At 53.2% G+C, this 17,995-nt stretch overlaps 6 protein-coding genes across 6 annotated transcripts; 4 read left to right on the forward strand and 2 right to left on the reverse strand.

Annotated features, from left to right (window-relative positions):
• Nucleotides 1–181: 181 nt before the first annotated feature.
• P153DRAFT_420272 (serine/threonine protein kinase-like protein) lies at nucleotides 182–3,740 on the forward strand. The gene is made up of 4 exons (XM_033672233.1): nucleotides 182–968; nucleotides 1,021–1,196; nucleotides 1,244–2,054; nucleotides 2,104–3,740. The coding sequence occupies exons 1-4, from the start codon at nucleotides 494–496 to the stop codon at nucleotides 3,426–3,428; spliced, it is 2,787 nt and encodes a 928-aa protein (XP_033527775.1). The 5' UTR covers nucleotides 182–493; the 3' UTR covers nucleotides 3,429–3,740.
• Nucleotides 3,741–4,069: 329 nt separating this feature from the next.
• Nucleotides 4,070–5,930, forward strand: P153DRAFT_393210 (uncharacterized protein; the record flags this gene model as incomplete). Its single annotated transcript, XM_033671213.1, has 2 exons — nucleotides 4,070–4,911; nucleotides 4,958–5,930. 2 exons carry the CDS (start codon nucleotides 4,070–4,072, stop codon nucleotides 5,835–5,837), a joined length of 1,722 nt encoding a protein of 573 aa, XP_033527776.1. The 3' UTR covers nucleotides 5,838–5,930.
• Nucleotides 5,931–6,020: 90 nt separating this feature from the next.
• Nucleotides 6,021–7,157, reverse strand: P153DRAFT_428371 (RCC1/BLIP-II; the record flags this gene model as incomplete). The annotated part of the gene is made up of 1 exon (XM_033672715.1): nucleotides 6,021–7,157. One exon carries the CDS (start codon nucleotides 7,155–7,157, stop codon nucleotides 6,060–6,062), a length of 1,098 nt encoding a protein of 365 aa, XP_033527777.1. The 3' UTR covers nucleotides 6,021–6,059.
• Nucleotides 7,158–7,454: 297 nt separating this feature from the next.
• On the forward strand, nucleotides 7,455–8,522 carry P153DRAFT_332109 (ribosomal protein S9). The gene is made up of 4 exons (XM_033665497.1): nucleotides 7,455–7,561; nucleotides 7,622–7,638; nucleotides 7,700–7,811; nucleotides 7,880–8,522. The coding sequence occupies exons 1-4, from the start codon at nucleotides 7,513–7,515 to the stop codon at nucleotides 8,128–8,130; spliced, it is 429 nt and encodes a 142-aa protein (XP_033527778.1). The 5' UTR covers nucleotides 7,455–7,512; the 3' UTR covers nucleotides 8,131–8,522.
• Nucleotides 8,523–8,593: 71 nt separating this feature from the next.
• P153DRAFT_393213 (chaps-domain-containing protein) lies at nucleotides 8,594–11,108 on the reverse strand (the record flags this gene model as incomplete). The annotated part of the gene is made up of 6 exons (XM_033671214.1): nucleotides 10,918–11,108; nucleotides 10,732–10,858; nucleotides 10,550–10,674; nucleotides 10,223–10,503; nucleotides 8,837–10,173; nucleotides 8,594–8,761 (listed from the first exon to the last, which is right to left on the reverse strand). The coding sequence occupies exons 1-6, from the start codon at nucleotides 10,938–10,940 to the stop codon at nucleotides 8,594–8,596; spliced, it is 2,061 nt and encodes a 686-aa protein (XP_033527779.1). The 5' UTR covers nucleotides 10,941–11,108.
• A 187-nt stretch (nucleotides 11,109–11,295) lies between these two features.
• Nucleotides 11,296–17,654, forward strand: P153DRAFT_332115 (uncharacterized protein). The gene is made up of 2 exons (XM_033665498.1): nucleotides 11,296–11,405; nucleotides 11,484–17,654. The coding sequence occupies exons 1-2, from the start codon at nucleotides 11,403–11,405 to the stop codon at nucleotides 17,439–17,441; spliced, it is 5,961 nt and encodes a 1,986-aa protein (XP_033527780.1). The 5' UTR covers nucleotides 11,296–11,402; the 3' UTR covers nucleotides 17,442–17,654.
• The last annotated feature ends 341 nt before the right edge of the window (nucleotides 17,655–17,995 follow it).

Raw genomic sequence — 17,995 nt, forward strand, 5'->3', positions numbered from 1 at the left:
CAACGGTTGACAACCTAACGGTTTGGCGTGGTGGCACATTTTGGGCATCGTACGCGGGCGGCGGGAGGGCTTGCCCTTGATTTGCCGTGGCGAGGTGCTAGTGTAGTTTCAGGACGATCAACCCTGCGTCGAGGCTTGTTCCTGCATGGATCACTGATGCAGCGGCCTTTTGAAGACGGACCGCCTCCCTGACTTCATTTCTTCACTTTTCCCTCCTCGTTGCGTTACTGTCGCGTGTCCAAGAGCTGGACGCTTGTTTTCCCTGTCTCCTTATTCCTCTCCTTGCCTGTATAGAAAACCGACGGCTGGCCATCGTTCATTCGCTGTCGTTGTGCCTCTCTCCACCTCCGAATCGCAAAGTGAACAGTGCTCGACGCACATTCTTCGACCGCTCTTCGTTCCTTTCTTTCACCGCCAGCGGTTATAGACTCTGCACCTCATCATTTGCCTCGTTCACATACCCTTTTCTGCAATTACTCACACCATCACCTGAATGACGAATCCGCTGCGATCACCCTCTCAGAGGTCTTTTCGACTATCCAACCACGGCTTCCAGCCGCTCTCTGGCATACGCGACGACATGGATACCCGACCAGGCGACATCCCGCTGCAGACTGTCGTCAGCCACACGCCTTCGCCGACTACGAGTCCCAGAGATGAGAAGACAGAAAAGGGCGGGCTGTTCCATGGCAGGTCCGGCAGGGGACGTAGAAGACTGGTGCAGGTCGACTCGCAGACAGGCGCTCCCATGCCTCCCCCTCGCATAACCGAGGAGAAGACAGCATTGAACCGAATGGGTAGGATCTACACCAAGATTCTGAACTACAGTCTTATCACACGCTACATCGTTTATGTCACGCCAATCGCTCTGTTGTTGGCTATTCCCATCATTCTGTCACAGACAAAAACTATCACAGGCTCAATTGGCGGTGCAGATCAGAGAAGGTTCTGGATATGGATTGAAATCAGTGAGTACATTCTATTTCACAACGAACAATCAATACTGACGGGTTGTACTAGTTTGGCTGAGTTTCTGGGTGATGAAGATCGTTGCTCACTTCCTGCCTGCCATCTTCGAATTCCTCGTTGGCGTTGTTAGCCCTGGTGTTCGCAAGTACGCTTTGCTTTTGAGAGCTGTGGAACAACCCCTCTCTTTTGTTCTCTGGATGATCGTAAATCAGGCTACGTTCCCTCCAGTAAGTATTTATATCTGATATTCAGAGCATCGCTAACCCCGCATCAGCTTTGCCGACCCATCACTTCCAGAGCCGCGAACCCACCAGCATGGATCTCTAAGGTGCAATCGGTCCTGCTAGCCCTTTTGATCTGTACCGTCATCATCCTCGCCGAACGCGTTCTGATCCAATTGATAAGCATCAGCTACCACAGGAAGCAATTTGACGACAAGATCAAGGAGTCAAAGCGAAACATCTACTTGCTAGGTGTCTTATACGACACATCGAGGGCTTTGTTTCCCGCATACTGCCATGAGTTCACCGAAGAAGACTACACCATCCAGGATGCAATTCTTGATCTAGGCCTTGGAAGCAAGAAGGGAACCAAGCACGGCCGCTCTGGTAGCAGCACCCCTATGCGTCTTGTCCGAGAAGTTGGCCGCGACGTTGGGCGAATCGGCGACAAGGTCACTTCAGTCTTTGGCACGATTGCCTCAGAAATGGCTGGAAAGAAAGTGTTTGATCCGACTTCAGCTCACTCCATCGTTTTGACCGCTTTGGAAAGAAACAAGTCGTCTGAAGCTCTAGCCAGGCGTATCTGGATGTCATTTGTCGTTGAGGGCAAGAACGAACTGTACCAGGAGGATTTAGTCGAGGTCATGGGCGCTGGACGTCAAGAGGAGGCAGAAGAATGCTTCGCTTCGCTGGACCGCGATGGAAACGGCGACATCAGTCTCGACGAGATGATCCTTACTGTGACCGATTATGCCAGGCAACGAAAATCTATCAACACGAGCATGCACGATGTTGATCAGGCCATCAACGCTCTCGATGGTCTGCTCTTTACCATCGTCTTCATTGTCTGCATCTTCGTCATTGGTAAGTTTGCTTGGGTCAACCATCTTTTCATGATCGCTAATTGATATAGTTGCCTTCCTCAGTCCCAGTTTCGTCGGTACGCTGGCTACTTCTGCCACAGCCCTTCTTTCGATGTCCTTCGTTTTCGCGACAACTTGCCAGGAGATTCTTGGTTCTTGCATCTTTCTGTTCGCCAAGCACCCGTACGACATTGGCGATCGTGTCGATATCTCAGCCGAGCAACTCACAGTCGAACACATTGCCCTTCTCTACACTGTATTCAAGCGCGTTACCAATGGTAAGACTGTACAAATCCCCAACATCGTCATGAACAACTTGTGGGTCGAGAACATCACCCGAAGCAAGGCCATGAGAGAGCAAATCTCTGTGTTCTGCGATTTCGGTACATCGTTTGAAGACATCAATCTACTCAAATCGGAGATGATCAGCTTTGTTCGGGATTCTGCCAACAGTCGCGACTTCCATCCTGAGGTTGAGGTCGAGGTCATCAGCATCGCGGAAATGAACAAGCTCGAGCTTCATGTCGAGATTCGACACAAGAGCAACTGGTCCAACGAATCCCTCCGCTCATCCCGACGATCCAAATTCATGTGTGCCTTGGTCCTCGCCCTTCGCAGGGTCCCAATCAACGGTCCAGGAGGTGGAGATGCTACCTTGGGATCGCAAGCCAAGCCAACATGGTCTGTCGCTGTTCCACCAGCTGAGGCGATCTCAGCATATGAGAAGTACAACGCAAAGGCTGACGCTTCACGATTGCGCCCTCTGAACACCGACAACGACGAGTACAACAAAGGCAAATCAACTGGCACTGATTACCTAGGAGTCAGTGTCGGAAATGGCGAGGATCATGCCATCAACGCTCTGAACAACCGTAAACCTGGAGTCGATACCGTTCGCGACGATACCTGGGGTGCTCGCGACGATGCTAGTACCATTGGACGACGCAGCACCGACACGCGACCCGATCTCGACGAAGTGCGCGGCTTGTTGCGCCAGGCCAGCTCGGTGGGACGAAGGAAGGGAGGCACCACACTTTCACCCTATGGTAGTCGTCTCTCGGTCGAACAGTCGCGTCCGCCACCGCTTCCCCTCTCCGTAGTACCGCAGACATCGAACTTCGGTACCCAGAGCCAATACGTACCACCGCCCAACGCACCTGCTCAACCCCAGCCATCTCTTGCGCCGCGCGGCACAGCACCCGGCTCGCCAAGTTCAATCTCAACTGGCAATGTGGAGGAATATCATTACCAGACTATGGCCCCGCCACCACGTTCTCGCGTCCCCCAGGTCGAGGAGCCGGATGAGGGCGAGAGGACGTGGGATCCACGCGCAGCTAGCAATTCGAATAACCCGTTTCAGCAGAAGAGGGAATAGACAAGATTGAGGAGTGATGGAATCGATAAACAGTGGAATTTTGGATATTTATGTAATGCATTTAAACTACTTAGACTTGGCCTTGGAGCTTCAGCATCAGTGCTAGATAAACATTTTGGTGCATCTTATAGAATTTCTAGTAGCTTTGCCCCTAGATTGGGCGGCGAAAGATGGAATGAAAAAAGTCCTGAGATTTGATATGTGTTGGTTGGTCTTGGTGCGTGATTTGGATGTTCTTTCTACTTGCTTTCACAATTGTTTCTGTTATGTGGTTTTTGCTGATGAACGGTGTTGTTCTGGTCTCATTCACACGCTTATCACTCCAAGTCATCGTGGATATAGATATCCGGACTTTTCTGTAGAAATTCACTGCGTCCGCCCTTTCACCCATATGCAAGCGTGTGTTGAGCGAGACAACGTGGACAAGGCAAGACAGGTGCCACACGTATCGATGGACTCAGTCCTTACTTCATGCCATCTCAAACGACTGATATCTAACCCCCAGTCATTCCACCACACTCAACTCAACATTCAACTACAGTCCTACATCACCACTCACCCATCCCTAGCCCAACCTCAGCACCCCGTCATCCAGCCACAACCTGTTCCAAACCGCACTACATCTACACCGCACCGTCGGTATGCCAACCACAGGATCCCCTCCTCCCTCCAGGCCCAGCACTCCAGCTGCTACACCACCACCAGCCACGCCGCCACCCACAAGCACCCTCGTCACACCACCACGTATCAGCACGCTGAGGCGCAGGGGCGCCGAGCTCTTTTCCCGCAGTCCCTTTTCCTCACACAATCCCTTCGAGGCTGATGATTTTGAGTTTGCATCGCCTGTCGCGGCGGGAGAAACACTGCGCGGAAGTCCAGATCTATTTGGTCGAAGGAGCCTGAAGCGGCTATCGCATGGGGTGTCTACGGAGAGCCGGGGTGTGGGCGAGAGGAGTCCTATCGGCGCTGAGCTTGCTCCCTGTGCTGGAACATCTCAGCGTGGCATGCCGGCTGGTGCATCGCCGCAGCTCAGCACTTTGCGACGGAGAGGGGCGGAGATTCTGGCAGAGTCTTCTTTTTCGTCGCAGGGCTTGTGGGATGCGGAGGAGGATGAGTTCGAGCACGTGGAGAGTGGGTGTGTGTCGCCGAATGTGACGATCCGTGGGAGTCCGTTTAGGTCGATTCGTGGCGCTGTGCAGACTGAGAGTGCTGCTCCGCTTGAGTTTGTTCCAGGCGATGGTTTAAAGTCGCGATATGGAATGCCTGGTCGATTCTCGACTTCGAGTGGGGAGATTGATGAGAGGGAAATGCTTGCGCGGTTTGGCGGTATGGAGTTTTCTCCTGATAAGACGATGCGCGTGAGGCATTTTACATCGACGCAAAATACGCTTGTTCGACCAGTGGTTGGAAAGACGGGTAAAGAGAACAGGAGCATCTGGGATGTAGATGAAGATGAGTTTGATAACTGGCCTGGACAAGACACGTAAGTGATGGACCACGATCGCAAGGCGCACATATTGACTCGAAAGTATGCTGAATAATCTCGCGCTGAAGTTTACCCTCAAGCGCGACACATTTAAAAATAATGACTCTACTGCTCACCCAATCGTCGACGCGATCGGCGAGCAGGTCAAATCGGGCATCCTCGTCTGTGGCGCAAATCTAACTGCTCAAGAACATACCGATCTCATGGACGAGCTTGCAGATAGAAGTTGCGGTAACCCCCACGGATCCGACGCGCACGACGAAGTGATGCAGCAGTTTTTCTCGAGTTGCTGCAAGGCACTTCCTGCATCCCGTCCCGCTCGTCACATGCATATTGTGGATCGAGATGCGTATCTCAACAGCAAGGACAACATAGTCCAGAGTGCTTTCCCGCGACTCTGCGATGCCGTGGCAACGGTGCTACATCTAACGAACCCCAACTGCCTGCAGGACTTCTTGAACCCGAATGTCAAGGTCTTTGAGTGGCGACGAGACGGCCACTGTTTGCTGATCCGGAGGGACGGCAACGAAGTCATTGTGGGTACGTTTCTCAACCTCGCGACTTTGTATCGATGGGGGTTCTATGTGCGCTGCACCATCTCGGATGATGGGCAATGGACCGAGACGTATGCTGCGGTCACACAGGGAACCACTCCTGTGACGAAGGACGGTGTGCGGTTCGAGCAGTTCGTGGCCGAGCCTGGCAGAGACGACGTTTCTCCGAGTGACCCAAGGTGGGCACTGTATGTGGGGCGCGAGATGGCGTACTTCTTGCTCAATCGACAAGTTTGGGACTTCAGGACTTGGTTCAGGTGGAAGCTCGAATGGGAGGCTGATGGCGTGGTGTCGAATGCCAAGGAGCGCGAGCGTGATCTGTATCGGAGGTTGAACGTATTAGAGGGGGCAGAAGAGAAGCGGTTATAGATCCAAACAGGTTTTCTGAGCAAGTTTGGTTGTCGAATACCTTTCGAGATGTTGACTTCCTGGGTACCCTGTCGGATCGCGTTCGGCCTCCCCTCAGAAGGATGAAAGTTTATAAGATAACCAGTCGAATCATCGGATTGATTTGAGCCACGGTTGAAGAAGGAATTAGACAATGTCTGATGGTGGTGATTGAGAAATTTGAGTACCTTCCTTTCCCAAGATTTACTCATGCGTTCCAGAGTCCTCTTCATCGACTTTCGTGACGACGAAGCTCGTACAATACCCAGCTCCAATCGTACATACTTCTCCCGGAAGGCTGATCTCGTTCCAAAAACCGCTCACCATGTCGTTTTTCATTTTCTCTTGCATACCCCTCAAGTCACCGCAATTTCCATGTTTACCCCAGCCCCATGAAATTAGTTTGCCGTTTGTCGTCACCGCTAGAACGTGATCGGAACCTACTGTGATCTTTTGAATAGGAGGTAAATTCGGGGGGATGAGTTTCCACATGTTCTCCTTACCCCATGCAGTGAGTCGTCCGTCATCGAAGAGGACGAACACCGCGTGCCAGGTTGCGCCAATATCTTTCCAGCACTTGATATGCTCAGGCATGGAAGAAATGAGGCTGAACTTATCTCTTCCAAGGATAATATGTTTGCCTGAGACCGGGTCGCTGGCAAAGTAGGTAAAGTCTTTCCCGCAGACGACCTTCGCGGGTCGAAAGGGAATACCCTCAATCTTAGTCGGTACCGTGACTTTGCTGGAGAGTCTGTCGCCTAGTTGGCCTAGGCGTGCTTTTCCCCAGCCGTAAACTGATCCATCTGAAAGAACAGCAACATAGTGCCATACGCCAGCTGCGAAGTTTATTGTCCAATCTGGCAGTGTGGCGACGCATCGTGATCGGGGTTGATGGTTGATCGATAGATTTACAACGTCATCTCCGCATCCTAGTTCTCCCCATTGTCCTGATCCATAAGTATGGAGCTCGCTTGTAGGTGACGAGTTGCTGTTGGAGATATAGGCTGTCGATTCGCAGGTTGCGGCGCCAAGAGAGATGGCAGTAGGTGTTAGATTTACGAAGTGCTCAAGGTGATCTTTCTCTGAATCGGGATCGAGCTGCTGTTTTCGATTGTCCCCCACTCCGTACATAAAGCCATCTTTGGTCAACAGGAGGGTGTGGTTGTCACCACCATGAATAGATTTTAGGACCTCTATTGGAGGAGGATTACTGGTTCGTGTAGGTGACCTAACAATGTCCTGAGGAGGAATGCCAAGTTGGCCCTCGCCGTTGCTGCCAAACACATAAAGATGGTAGGCCATGGTGAAGATTCCGTGCTCAAGCTGGGCGGTCGTCGTGTATTATGACACGCGAAGGCAAAGAGAGAATGACAAAACTCAAATACATGACCAATAATCAAACAAGTATTATCTGTCTCTGGAGCGTATCGATCAGACCGTGCAGCAAATGTCATGTGGCGGTGTTCAAGTTGGGGAAGTCGACGGATGTCGCTAGCGCCTCGCTTCGAGCGATAGTCGCGTACGCACGGACCATTTCTCCGCTTGGCGCGCACTCAATTCTGAAGAGCGACGTCCGAACATCTTCCCACGACTGTCTGACAACAGCAGCAAACCCACGCCCACGACCTCACCGCACGTCATCCCACAGTCGCCCAACATGGCCTCTCAGAGCGTGCAATGCTTCGGCAAGAAGAAGACCGCGACTGGTACGACCCCCGCCATCCAGCCGTGACGGAGACATGGGAAGCTAACAATTTGGCCAACAGCTGTCGCCCACTGCAAGGTACACCGACACCCTCGACGGGCGCGCGCGCATTCAAACGGCATGCTCACACTGTCTCTAGGCCGGTAAGGGTCTCATCAAGGTCAACGGAAAGCCTCTTTCCCTCGTCCAGCCCGAGATCCTGCGATTCAAGGTCTACGAGCCCGTCCTGATCCTCGGCCTCGACAAGTTCGGTACGCACTCGCACACACACCCGCAGATGGAAGCACGGAGGAGGACACTTTACTAACGGCATCCACAGCTGACGTCGACATCCGTGTCCGCGTCTCCGGCGGTGGTCACACCTCGCAGATCTACGCTATCCGTCAAGCCATTGCCAAATCCATCATCGCCTACTACCAGAAGTTCGTCGATGAGCACTCGAAGAACCAGCTGAAGCAGGCCCTCGTCCAGTACGACCGCACACTGCTTGTTGCCGACAACAGGCGGTGCGAGCCCAAGAAGTTCGGTGGTCAAGGTGCGCGCTCCAGGTACCAGAAGTCGTACCGTTAAGCGGATCGCGGGGGAAATGTGGAGGACGAGTGTATCGGGGAGCATGGAGCGGTGTTCATCCTGGGCTTTTTCATGGCTCTTCTGCCCCTTTCGGGATCGAGCGAGGTTCTTTGATGTGGTGGTTCTGCCGGTATTTGCGGCCTGCCTGCACGGATCTCGCATCTTGTGACGATAAAAACGAATACATTGGTTGCAAGGCACAAGACACACAATGGGCGTTGTTGCGGACAATAGGACAATGCGTCGGACCCGGATGATGACTGCAGATGAACATGCTCTCGGAAATGAATACCCTGGCTGCACAAGACGAATCTCGAATTGTGATGTTGGGGTAGACGTAGTGAAACACGAATACACGTCTAATGACAAGCCACAGCAGTTCCAACGCTCCCATGCATTACAATAATCTATGACTACAGCTTTGAATACCCTGTCCAACAACAAAGGTAATGGGCGCTAGCTACTAACCATCGCTCCCGCTGCTCCTGAACGCCGCACACAGCGCTGCATACTGATGCGTCAGGTCGAGAACATGCTGCGGCAAACTTGTACCCTGAATGATACTGCGAATCTTGACCGCGCCTTCCTCCTCGATGAGTTTCCGGATGGTGAAGAGGAGGGACGGGGAGAACTACACCACGTGTCAGTACCCAAGTCCAATGCATAGCAAGGCGCGGAAAACACAGCATAGGAAATCGAGACATACCTCCGAGTACCAGCGATACTGCCACGTAACCAGCCTGATCAGGGCGGCACAAACATCCCTCGTATTGCGCCTCTCCTGGCCCAGTTTCAGCACGCCGCGCATCGCCTTGGGGCTAAACTTGATCTGCAGACAGTTCTCGTACGCCTCGACAGCCTCGTCGATGTGGTGCAAGCGCTCTGCCAGCTCGCCCAGGATCTCCCACTCCTCGGCGCTCTTCTTGTACAGCAGCTGCTGCTGGCGGTACTGCGCCATCTCTGTGCGCCATATCGTGTAGACGCGCAGGTCTTCGTACAGCACCATGAAGAGGTTGTCGAGCCAGCGTTCGCACAGGCGCTTGTTCTGGAATTGTGTGTAGTTGGGGTTGTTGGGATTGGAGTCAGAGGTGAGGTGCGGGTCTTCGCTGCCTGCTTTGACGACTTCAGAGGCTACCGTGTGGCTGGGCTTTTCTAATGAGTCTGGTGGTGGGACGGCAGAGGAGGAGGATTCGCCGTTTGGCGCGTCTTCGGTGTCGTCAGGGCGTTGTTCGATTTCAGTGCTGCCGCCGTTTACTCGCGCGTTGGGCGATGGGGAGCGAAGGGCCGTGGTGCTTGCGCTGCGGGAATGAGGAGCAGGCGCTTGAGTTTTTTCGTGGCGGTATTCTTCTTCCATGACGAAGACTTGAGACCGAATCTTCAGAAGTTGGTCCCACCCAATTTTCTTGGTAATCTCAGTGAGGAGAATGTACGCTTTCAAGAAAGTTCCCTTGAAGCCGGCGGCGTGCAGTTTTCTCAGGGTCGGGTGCACCATTTCCATCTCGTCCAGGTTGCCGTCCTCAATCTCGTCACACAGTGCTTCCTGCATGACAGGTAGAAAGACTCTCTGTGGCTCCGGCATCCGCGGTGCGTCTTTGTCCTGGTAAGTGAACATAGGACATGAGTTCAGCGTTAGAAGAGCGAGATCCCACTGCTCCAGGCTGACGTAGATTTCTGCTAATCTTGCCCAGGTTCCGAATTCACTAGGTGCAGACACTACGCTTCTCTTCGCAATCTCGAGCGCAAGATCTCCGCGACCCTTCTTGTTGCAGAATTCGGCCTGGCAATCTAGCAACGAGTAGTCCATGGGTAATTCTTGGATGGCTTCGTGGAGCAACTGAACGGCCTTGACCTCCTCGTCCGCCTCGATGTAGACACGCGCGAGCAGAGATGAGATCTCCGGATCGCGAGTGCGCAGCTTCTCGAAGAGGTTGATGCCTGATGCATATCGGCCTGTAGTTTGGATGTAGCTCAGCAGTCCTGTGGTCAAGTGGTTCGAGACGAGGTTTGGAACTTGGATCTCAGGATCAGATCCCAATTGCCAGCCTGGGACGCGGTTAGCTGCGACGGAGTGTTCTGTAGGAGCCTAGCCTACCACTGAAGAACAGGCGCTCTGCAGCGTCCAAAAACTTGTGCTCGCTCTCTGTGCTGGTGATTGGGTTGAAGCGTCGCACGCCAATGATCTTCTTGATGGTGTCGCCTGAGCCGTCATCGGCGTATGAGTATGCGCGAAGGACGCTGCATAGGTACGTCTCCAGCCACAGTTCGTCGGTCGCTACGCGCTTGTCGCCCCGCTCGTCGATGCAGTAGCTCTCCACGGTACCTGGGATGTAGACCTGCACGCGCATGTCCAGTCGCGAAAAGGCATTGTAGCAACTGATCCGTCAGCACACGCGTGTACCCCTCGTTTGCTCACTCGTACCAGTATAGTCCAGAAACGACTTTGTGCTGCTTGTCGTGGGCAGAGTAGGTGAGGGTGTTGATGTAGGCTGCTAGACTGGCGGATGACGATGCGTCTATCCCGGAGACATGGTGGTAGACGCCGACCTGTGCACATGGTCAGAAGCCTTCCCTGAGTGTATGTCATGTTTGGACCAAGCGGACCTGCTTCGTGGTAGATTTGACGGGCTGCTTCACGAGGTGCACGAGGTCGGGTGGGCCTAGCTCCCGCAGTGTCTGTAGGGACTCGGAGCGTGCTTCGATCGCGGACTGGAGCTCGTCCTCGTAGATTCTGGGGAGTGGTCAGTACGCATGTTGACGCAAAGAGTAGGCGTGCTGGAGCAAAAGCACCCAGCAGCGCAATTGCAGCGCATCGAGGCGAAGGCACATGGGACGGAACAGCTGGGCGCATGTCCAAAACACGGTGGGTTCGAGGGCTACAGAAGACAGGGCGTACTCGGGAACAGCTGGCGACGTGACCATGGCTCAATTGACGCCGCGCGGGGCACGAGATTCACCGCGGCAAGGAAGATGCTGTAGCGGGGTGCGGGCGCGGATACTGGGGAGAGGAGGGGGAGGGGCCGTGATGCGCGCGGTGATGTCTTCGGCCACGATTGTCAGGGTTCAGCCGCCAAAGTGCAGCTCAGCACCCGTTGCCAAGCACGCTAGCTCTAGCATTCACTGCACGTCGCGTCACGTCACGTCACCCCGGCGCGCACTGTACACGAACAAACGACCTTTTTGCGATTGCCTGCTGCCTCAGACTTGTGTGCTAATGTTGTGAGGAAATGACCGCCTGCTCGCCTGCAGGATTCTTTTAATTACACACAACCAACATGGTGCGTCTCAATCCATAAACGGGTCTTGGTCCACGTTCGGGACCACTTTGCAGAAACCTATTGGCTAACGTTTCCCAGTCGAAAGCTTCAAAGGCGTCGAAGGCGTCCACATGGCACCCGTGGAACGTCGAAGCCGCCGACATCGAAGCCGAAGAAGAGGTCGACGACACGCAGGAAATCCAGATCGAGGAGGCTCTAAAGCTCTACCAAACCGCCCTCAAATACCACACAGAAGGCCCCCAGTCTTTCGACAAGACGGCCGCCGCCTACAAAGCACTCTTCGAATCAGACATCTTCAAATACACCGAGTCGCTCTCCGAGTACCAGCGCCATGAGCTGTTCGGCGAGACCCTGGTTTTCGACAGCATCCTCGAAGACGACTATGATGCGGGGCCAACACAGTCTACGGGCGCCGCTGAGAGCGCCCCCAACACGCTCCCCCAGATCCTGCACCTGTCGTACAAGAACCATGGCCAATTCCTGCTCGAGTCGATGCAGCACTGCGTCTCCCAACAAGGCGGCGCGCCTGGATTGCAAGGCCGAGACGACATTCGCGGTGCTCTAAGCTACTTTGCCGAAGCTCTGGACAAAGAAGACACGGATCTGGACTTGTGGCTGCGCGCTGCGTCTGTAGCGGCGATGCTGGGCAGCCAGCGCCTGACTCGTTTCTGTCTGGAAGCTGTTCTGGACGGGAACGACGAGTTGTGGGAAGGCCTTTTACGGCTACCCGGCCTCGAAGAGGGCTTTGCTGGACAACAACTGCGCGAGCTCGTAGAGAAGCTGGAAGACAACGTGTCGCTGATGCAGGCGCCACTCACTGCGATGAAGCGGAAGAAGCTTTCGGAAACTCTCAAGAAGCGCTTGAATCCCTACCCATTTGCCCCTCTGCCGGCTGATGTCACTCGAGTCGATGGTAGACGCATGCTTAGTGCACTGCCTGAGCCTGTTGTTCTGAACCCAACCAAGTGGGATTGGGCGGGCGCAGGAGAATCTGTTCTGCAGCAGTATCTGGCCGAGCAACGGGGCGTCGTCGACATTCGACCGGGCTCGAGCATCAACTTCAACATCCCACCAGACAGCGAAATTTCACCCCACATCGAACCTGAGCCAATGCTCGTCATAGAAAACACAACCGCTGCGTCCCCAGACGATTCTATGCTTCCACAAGTTCAACAATCACTAACCAGCTCGACTGAACCCGACACTGCAGTGGGGAGAGTAGGGGATGATGCTGTCATGCAAGATCAAGTCGATGACTTAGGAACAAAAATAAAAGAAGCTCGGCTCACACCTCCTCCAGAAGTAGCACCAGCATCATCCCGCAAACGCTCTCCTGACTCTGCTGGTCTCCCTGAGACGGCCGAGGGAGGTCGATACCGTAGCAAGCGTATCCGAGCACGCGATTCAATGCCCGAGCCCGGTAATGGTGGCGACCGTGCACCTCATGATGGGAATAGGCAGCTGGAAGAGCAGCTCGAACCATACACCCATGCAGATCAATGCTTGTATGAAATTGTTAAGGACATTTACTCGCGACTCGGCGTGGAAGGGATTGAGCAACCTAAGAAATTGCGCGACATGCTTACTGCGCTTCCTGAAACCTCAGCAACGAACCCAATTGACAAAGCTGCCTGCGACATGTTCACGGCCCTGCAGAGTGGGGACCCAAAAACTGCTCAAGTGTTACTTAGCAACGAGTCTTTCGATCTAGTTGGACAAACCCGAGAAGCTGGGTTGAATGCATTTCTGGGATACACCAAATCGAGCACTCGTCAAGCCTGCGTGAAGCCAACGCTAGATAGCCAAAGGCTCGTTACTTTCACCCGCAGTGTGAATGAGGGATGGCTGTCCACTAAAGAAGTCGCTTTTGCCTGGTTAGAGGTTCTTCTTTCGCGTGGTTCGTTCGCCACGCAACATGATGGGCATTCTAGCTACATGCAGTTCAGGTGGACTGAGAATCTCAAGCGGATCTTGGTACAAATCATCGTCAACATCGATGAGCACATATACGAACGCATGCTTGACCGGATCAACAATCTCAGCACACGGATGCTGAAGGCGCGCCACCAATCGCAAAAACACGACTTATCTGAATTTGATACATCCCAGATCGAAATTGTACAAATCCTCTTTGAGCTCCATCTCGACGTCTATTCTCTGATCAAACATCCTCACAGCCAAGTGGACATCGACACGCAGGTTATCCAAAGTGATCGTCTTGAAAGGTGGGCGACGCTGGCGCGTGAAGCAATGCAGCTGCGAACCGACTGCGAGCCGGACCTTGGCATGGATGATCTCGCGCTTCGTCACATCTGGGCCTCTGTGTTCCAAATGAGTGTCAAGGACGAAATACCCCCAGAGCATGTCATTTCTGCTCTTGGCGACTTGAAGAGCATGTTTGAGGCACTAGACGATCACACTATACAATTGCAAAACAACGCAGTCATGCCGGAACTGTCTGTTGCTGCCGTGGACCGCGAACTAGTGCGCATTAGCATGAAGGACTTCTTCCTGAAAGTCTTCGATCAGGAGGAGAAGGATCCCGTGGCAATCATCGAAAGTCTGGAACCAATCCTAGAGACAGTCTACTCTACGCCAGAGTTGCAAGGAACCGATCCTGACGAAGAAGATGCCAGCGCATCGCGTTCTCCTACCACTACCAATGTCACAGACGTAGAAGCCAATACACTCATTGAGATGCCGTCGCCCGTCGTGGAGATGCGCAAATTTCTTGACTCGGCCAATGTCAACGTACGTTTGTCCCTCTGGCAGAGACTGCGAGTGGCATACGACGCGATAGAGTATCCTCCTAAGGTTCTGTCGTGTTACCTGCGAAGCATCGAAACGTTCGTCGGAGATTTAAGGACCACTAACTTTCAGGAGTTGTCGGCTGTGGAACGTCAAGTTAAGCTCTTGACGAGAGATCGAGTCATCGATGATATGGTCGTTAAGATTCTCCAGATCGTGAGGAGCGAAAAGACAGCGTTTGAGTGCCTCACTTATGAGCACGTGCTGTCATCCATGTCCGCCATTGCAGAGTTGCTGCACATAATGTCTGCTGCGAATGTGCTTCGAGACTTAATCCGCATTGGACAAGTCCCGATGCCCAGAATCGAGGCACAACCAAGCCAGGCATTCATCAGCATGTCGGCCAGACTCGACGACATGTACTTGCGCCTCTGGATGCTGCAATACCATCTTCTCAAAGAAGGCTTGTCCCAGAATCGGGAGAAGTTTCCGACTCCTTCAGAAGACATGTTCGAGTTCCTTCGTCACGTTCACCATGCTACTGGCGTTCGTGGATTGTGTCACTCATCTAACCGCCAATTCCTAAGGCTGGTGAAAGATGAAGTCCTCCGGTTGGATGACGTTATCGATGCTAACAACCGCGATAATCAGCTATGCCAGGTCTTGCACGATCTTTACGGACTGAAATTGTTCATCGAACCTTTGGACTGTCAGGATTACCAGTCTCCTCCGGACGTTCTTGACAAGAAGACCGCATACAGTCTCTTACCGTTCGTTATGTCTCAAGCCGCAAGGGTGGATATCAAAGACTTGCCAAAGACAGAACTCAAGAGCACCATCGAGAAAGTGCATGCGGCCTTGGGACGACCAAAACAGCACGACGACATCAGCTTCAACCGCAAGCTCATATCGGCTTACTTCAAGTCAGCAATCAATCCCGTGTCTCTGTTCAGTTGTCTCAAGGGCATCGGCCTGTTACCCACGAAACACATACCCGACGAAGAAGCTGTGGCTGCGTCAAAAGGATGGTACTACATGATGGGCAATATCGCTCTCAGCAAATTTCGCTCCCAAAAGCGCATGACTCAAGGACCTACAGAAGAGATCAACTATGCGCAGGCATTCTTTGTGCAAGACCTTGAGTACTCTATTGAACGTTGGGAGACATGGTATCGACTCGCACTGGCCAACGATATACAACTCGAAGAAGCTGTTATGTGGAACGCAGACAAGATGAACAGTAACAGCGTGGAGCTGGTCAATTACCAACGCGCCTCTATTAACTGCTATCTTATGGCGGTTGCTTGTGTTGTTCGTAGCGGCAATACCGCTTCCCATGATCAAGAGAATATCGCACGCCTGTACACAGATTTTGGCGACCGCATATATGCTTCTTCTAGGGAGCCATTCAGTATGGAAGCTTTTGACATCAGGGACGGCGAGAAGAGGTTCTGCAACCATCCAACCGAAGGCAAAACCTATCGCAGTGCATCCTTCGTTACGTTGCAAGCCTATACAGCTTGGAAATTCGCTAGCACTCTGTACAAGCGGGCCATCAAGGGCAACTCGAAGAAATGGTGGAATTACTATATGCTCGGGAAATGCGGGTGGAAAATGTGGTCTGCTAATCACAACGCTATACTCCATGACGCATCAAACGGTACACCAATGTCTTCTCGGCGCGGTCCATCCTGGGAGGAAGTCATTGATGCTTTCATCAGTGCTATCGAGATACTGCCAGGAAAGAAGGGTCGCAACGGCGAACCTGTTCTTGAACCGCATTACAAGCTAGTCTCAATCGTTCACAAGCTCTTCCAACGTAAAGCTATCAGTCATGAGAAAGGCACGGAGATCCTCACGCACACCTCTTATGCGAAAAACATCAGCCCTCCGAAGGACGCCAACGACTGGGAGCGCTATATCATCGCTGTGCTCAAGTCTCTGCGGTCCGCAGACAAATCGAGTTGGCATCATCGTATCATCGCTCGTTCGGCTCACGTCATCTATGATGGAGGCGAAGACATGACGACGGCTCATGGTGCTAAGCATGAGTTGACACAGCAGATGTTCACGAAGACCATGGCCGTACAGGTTTGGAAACCAGAGCACGAGCGACCTGGCAGGCATTTTGTGTACACAACGCGCTACACGAAGTTCTTTATCCACCTACTCGACGTCACTGAAGACAAGGCTAGCTTCGAGGCGTTGGCAAAGCGTGTACCACGGAAGCAGACTGACTTCTTTGAGCACTCGAAGTTGTGGCAAGAGCTATGTCTCCAGTACCTGAAGATGTTGCGGCGAACAGGGCAGATCACTGATGGTCAAGAGGACTATACCTTCAAGTCACTCAGCCATGATGATTTCAATATCCTGGCTCCTCGAATAGAAGCATGGTGTCGCAATCCAGCTACCCAGCATCCCGTCCTGGACATCCTCCGCGATGCTATCGAGCTCAAGCGCCTCAACAGCGGGCTCATGAAACCTCTCCTCATCGACGATCTCATTGGCGATACATACGCCGTACTGTACGCCATCGTTGGACCCACTTTATTGCCATTACCGTCGGAGCAGCAGCAACAGCAACCCATCCAGCTAGCACATTTCGGACCAAACCCAACCGTGCAGCAATCCTCAGGCGTGATGCCCATCTCATCCTTGATGTCAGTGCAACTAGACGGCTCCGTAGACACAACTGCCCCAACCCCCTTCGCCGTTTACCATCCAAGCCAGCTACAACCCCAGCAGCAAGTCCCACCCCACCTCGAACCACAAGTCAAATCAAGAACAAAAGCCATGGGCCGCAAGGAGATCCAACGCCGGGCCGAAGCGTGTGTGCAGAAGCCCGTCGCGCCCCCAACAACCAACATCGCCATCCGCTCGCCCCCCGCATCAACAGCAGTCCTCCCCACCCGCAACACCTCTCCCGAGAAGCCGTCGACCGAGCACCTGCATGTCTCCTTCGACAAAAGCGGTACCGCTACCGCCGCAGCAAGCGTCAGCAACGACGAGCCTGAGCACAGCGCTCCGTCCTCGATCCACGACGATGCTGACGATGAGAGCGAGCTTAGCGAGCTCGATGACGAGGAGGTGCATGAGATTGGCCAGGAAGTCGAGCGCAGGTCGGCGTCGATTGTGGCGATTAAGCCGCTGTTTCCTAATCTGGTGGCTAGTCGTAATGGGGCTGGGACGGAGAAACGTCAGGATGGAGCGGGTAGCTCGTGGGCAGGTAGGGATGGGGGTGGAGATTGGGGTGATGGCGGGAGGATGGATGTTGATGGTGCGGAGTGAAGGGGGGTTTGTTGAGAGGAATATGCGGTGTCTTTTTCTCCTTTTGTTTGGGCTTTTTGCGGTTCTTTGTATGAATATGGATCGACTCAACTGTATTGGTGGCACGTGGATATGTAATGGGAGTATGGTAGGATTAGCGTTAGCATACGGTTTGTCTGTTTTTCTTCTAGATACCCCCCTTAGGGCTGTATAGATGGCTATGTAATGCATGGGTTTTTTTGTAATTTTGTCCTAATGCGGGTCTCGGTTGCTCTCAAAGTACTGTCATCGAAACAAATCTCCTCTTGACGTCTTGCTCTCGTTTGCAACTCCTCACTCCTCGATCCCCATAAGATTTCTACCCTAGATCGTGATCATGCAGCCACAGCTCCGATCTCCTACTCCGTCACCTGGATAGCCCAGCAAGCAACGTTATCAGTCCCCAAGGAAAACACACGCACCCCCGCGACCAGTCGAGACACTTCCATCGATCACGGTGGAACTGAACATGCTTGTCCAAGTTTGGCCCAGGGCTTGTCTAAGGTCCAGTCTCCCGCTTGTCCACGGAGGACAAA

This window comes from Dothidotthia symphoricarpi (genome assembly GCF_010015815.1).
Source record: "Dothidotthia symphoricarpi CBS 119687 unplaced genomic scaffold P153scaffold_3, whole genome shotgun sequence".
Lineage (NCBI taxonomy): Eukaryota > Fungi > Ascomycota > Dothideomycetes > Pleosporales > Dothidotthiaceae > Dothidotthia > Dothidotthia symphoricarpi.

What these genes read in the sequence shown, in the direction of transcription:
- P153DRAFT_420272 (XM_033672233.1), top strand. Translation starts at nt 494, where the DNA reads ATGACGAATCCGCTGCGATCACCCTCTCAGAGGTCTTTTCGACTATCC. An exon ending in CTGGATATGGATTGAAATCA is followed by an intron (nt 969 to 1,020) that starts GTGAGTACATTC and finishes GGGTTGTACTAG; the next exon opens with TTTGGCTGAGTTTCTGGGTG. An exon ending in TGTCTGCATCTTCGTCATTG is followed by an intron (nt 2,055 to 2,103) that starts GTAAGTTTGCTT and finishes TAATTGATATAG; the next exon opens with TTGCCTTCCTCAGTCCCAGT.
- P153DRAFT_332109 (XM_033665497.1), top strand. Translation starts at nt 7,513, where the DNA reads ATGGCCTCTCAGAGCGTGCAATGCTTCGGCAAGAAGAAGACCGCGACT. An exon ending in CCTCGGCCTCGACAAGTTCG is followed by an intron (nt 7,812 to 7,879) that starts GTACGCACTCGC and finishes CGGCATCCACAG; the next exon opens with CTGACGTCGACATCCGTGTC.